The 2,500-nt window shown below is 50.1% G+C and overlaps 1 protein-coding gene across 3 annotated transcripts in view; it reads right to left on the minus strand.

Annotated features, from left to right (window-relative positions):
- Positions 1-2,500, minus strand: part of LOC125040637 — a 6,338-nt gene that overhangs the window by 646 nt on the left and 3,192 nt on the right. For all 3 annotated transcript variants that reach the window (XM_047635296.1, XM_047635297.1, XM_047635295.1), the window contains exons 2-3: positions 1,460-2,076; positions 308-489 (exon numbers count right to left, since the gene is read on the minus strand). In XM_047635296.1, the coding sequence (XP_047491252.1) occupies positions 419-489; positions 1,460-2,000 (612 nt within the window). In that variant the 5' untranslated portion in view covers positions 2,001-2,076 and the 3' untranslated portion in view covers positions 308-418. The remainder of the gene's footprint in view (positions 1-307; positions 490-1,459; positions 2,077-2,500) is intronic.

Here is a 2,500-nt window from a genome sequence, read left to right on the forward strand (position 1 = left end):
TTTTATTGCATTTTTGCTTCGTTTACATGCAATCAGAAAGCAGGTCTGACCCTAAACAGAGACAGAGACAGACAGACAGACAGACAGATAGGAAGACAGATAGGAAGATAGGCAAGTAGATAGATAGACGGATAGACTGGTAGCTAGATAGGCATACAGACAGACAGACAGGAAGGCAGACATACGCACAATGCGCAGAAACCCAAAAGCTCTCGACCTACAAGGATTCCCTAATCCCCAAAGGCCGCCACAACCTAACCCACCCAGCCGTGACGCGCCGCCACAAGCAACCTAAAAGCCCTTTTACCTGAAGACCCTCCTGAAGGCGGACTCCTTGGGGGTGACGAGCTCCTCCGGGTCGGCGTGGATGGCGCACAGGACCAGGGGCACGCAGCCGAAGGGGTCGTGTCTGGCGGCCTCATCGAAGGGCTGGCGAAGGAAGTCCGCTCGACGCGGCTCCAGGCTGCGGCGGCCCGCGGAGAAGGCGGACTGTAATGGAAACGAGGCGTGTGTGTGTATGTGTACGTATATACAAATAGACAGACAGATAGATAAAGGAAGAGGGAGAGAGGGAGGGGGAAGGAGAAGGGAGAAAAGGAGAGGGGGAGGGTGAAAGAGAAGGGAAAGGGAGAGGGGGAGGAAGAGGAGAGGGAGAGGGAGGGAGAGGGAGGGAGGGAGGAAAGGAGAGAGAGAGAGAGAGAGAGAGAGAGAGAGAGAGAGAGAGAGAGAGAGAGAGAGAGAGAGAGAGAGAGAGAGAGAGAGAGAGAGAGAGAGGGAGAGAGAGAGAGAGAGAGAGAGAGAGAGAGAGAGAGAGAGAGAGAGAGAGAGAGAGAGAGAGAGAGAGAGAGAGAGAGAGAGAGAGAGAGAGAGAGAGAGAGAGAGAGAGAGATGGGGGGGATGGATTTATAAATAGACATAATTATTTGTAGACTTGTATTGTTTCTATTGCTGGATTAAAATTAAAAAGAAATAATAGAAAAAAAAAGATGTGAGAGTGACAAACACGTGTATTTCCGACAACTCGAATAGATACGAATGGGGGAATGGGATAAAAAATTCTGTACGTATACATTCAGTCTAGAAAATGTACGTCTTGTTTTTTTTCACTGACAGTATAATGATAGTTTGTATCATGACCATGTTACTACCATTATGTTTGCAATAACACGTAATTACCTTCCATTGCAAGAAGGTTCATTGTGATACAGGATAAAAAGGGTATGGAAATGGTAGCACATCAGGCAGCGATTGTTGTGAGCTTTGCAATTCCCGCTTCCTTATAAAAGTTTTTTGAATTACGTACGTTGCATTGCGGACAGATTCAGTCTTATCCATATTTCTCATTTAAAAAAATAACTCGTTACTATCAGTCTTTATCGAACAGTGTGTTTCCTAATCCTATGAAGCCAAGGACCACGCGAGTCCCCCCTCTCTCCTTCACCCCCGCCCCCCCACTCACCCAGCGGCGCGTCGGCCCTGCCGGAGCGTCGCGCCCTCGACCGCAGCCCGACCACCTCCAGCTGCATCGTCGGGCTCCCGTCGCCCTGGAGCAGGTTGTCGTTGACGGCCGTGGCGATGATGCTGGCGGTGGCGGCGATGCCGGCGTTGAAGGCGGCCACGGTAGTCGGGATAACAGACCCTAGCGTCAGGCCGATGGCGGAGCCGATCGACGAGATGATCCACCAGACGGCGCTGACGGCGAGGGAGCCCAGCTGGGACACCCCGGTGCCCACGGCGTTCCACACGAAGTCCCGCATGCCCGGGATGTAGTCGTGGGTGAGGGCCTGCGACACGATCTCCGTCCCGCCGCCCAGCAGCAGCCCCTGGGCGGGCTCGAGCACGGCCTGGCTCACGCGCGTGCCGATCTTCGAGGGAGAGCCCCAAAGGAAGTTGCTGAAAAAGTAGCCTACAACGAGCTCCAGGAAGCCCTCCGAGGGACCGACAGCCGTCAGGAGGACAACGCCCGTGGCTAGCAAGGGCCTCAGCTGGGAGGGCCTCATCGTCCTTGTGTGCAGCGTGAGGTAGATGAAGAGGTATACGGCGTGATTTCAGTGTTACATGGTTCGAATCAAGTCACTGTGAAGAAAGGTTGTGATCTGCGTGAATTCTCTCTCGCTGAACTGCATTTTCACTCGAATAATATCACCTCTTCCTTAAATCTCTCAATATAAACCAGATTCCAAAAAAAATAGATAATCCCCTCCCCTTCCCACACACAAAAACAGTCCCCATTCGTAACCACCACCTCACCCGATTTCACAAAACGAAAAGAAAAAAAAAAAAAAAAAAGAAAAAGAAAAAAAGCGCCAGCCGTCTTGTGAGTTTCCCTCCATACATTAGAAAAACGCGACATGTTTTCTGCCTCTGACGTGACTAGGAATCAAATCACGATCATTTTTTTTCTTACACTAACCGTTCTGACCAGGAGGTAAAAACCAAGGAAAGCTAAAAAAAAAAAAAAAAAAAAAAAAAAAAAAAAATTAAAATAAATTCTTTTCTT

Source organism: Penaeus chinensis, chromosome 29, assembly GCF_019202785.1.
Source record: "Penaeus chinensis breed Huanghai No. 1 chromosome 29, ASM1920278v2, whole genome shotgun sequence".
NCBI lineage: Eukaryota > Metazoa > Arthropoda > Malacostraca > Decapoda > Penaeidae > Penaeus > Penaeus chinensis.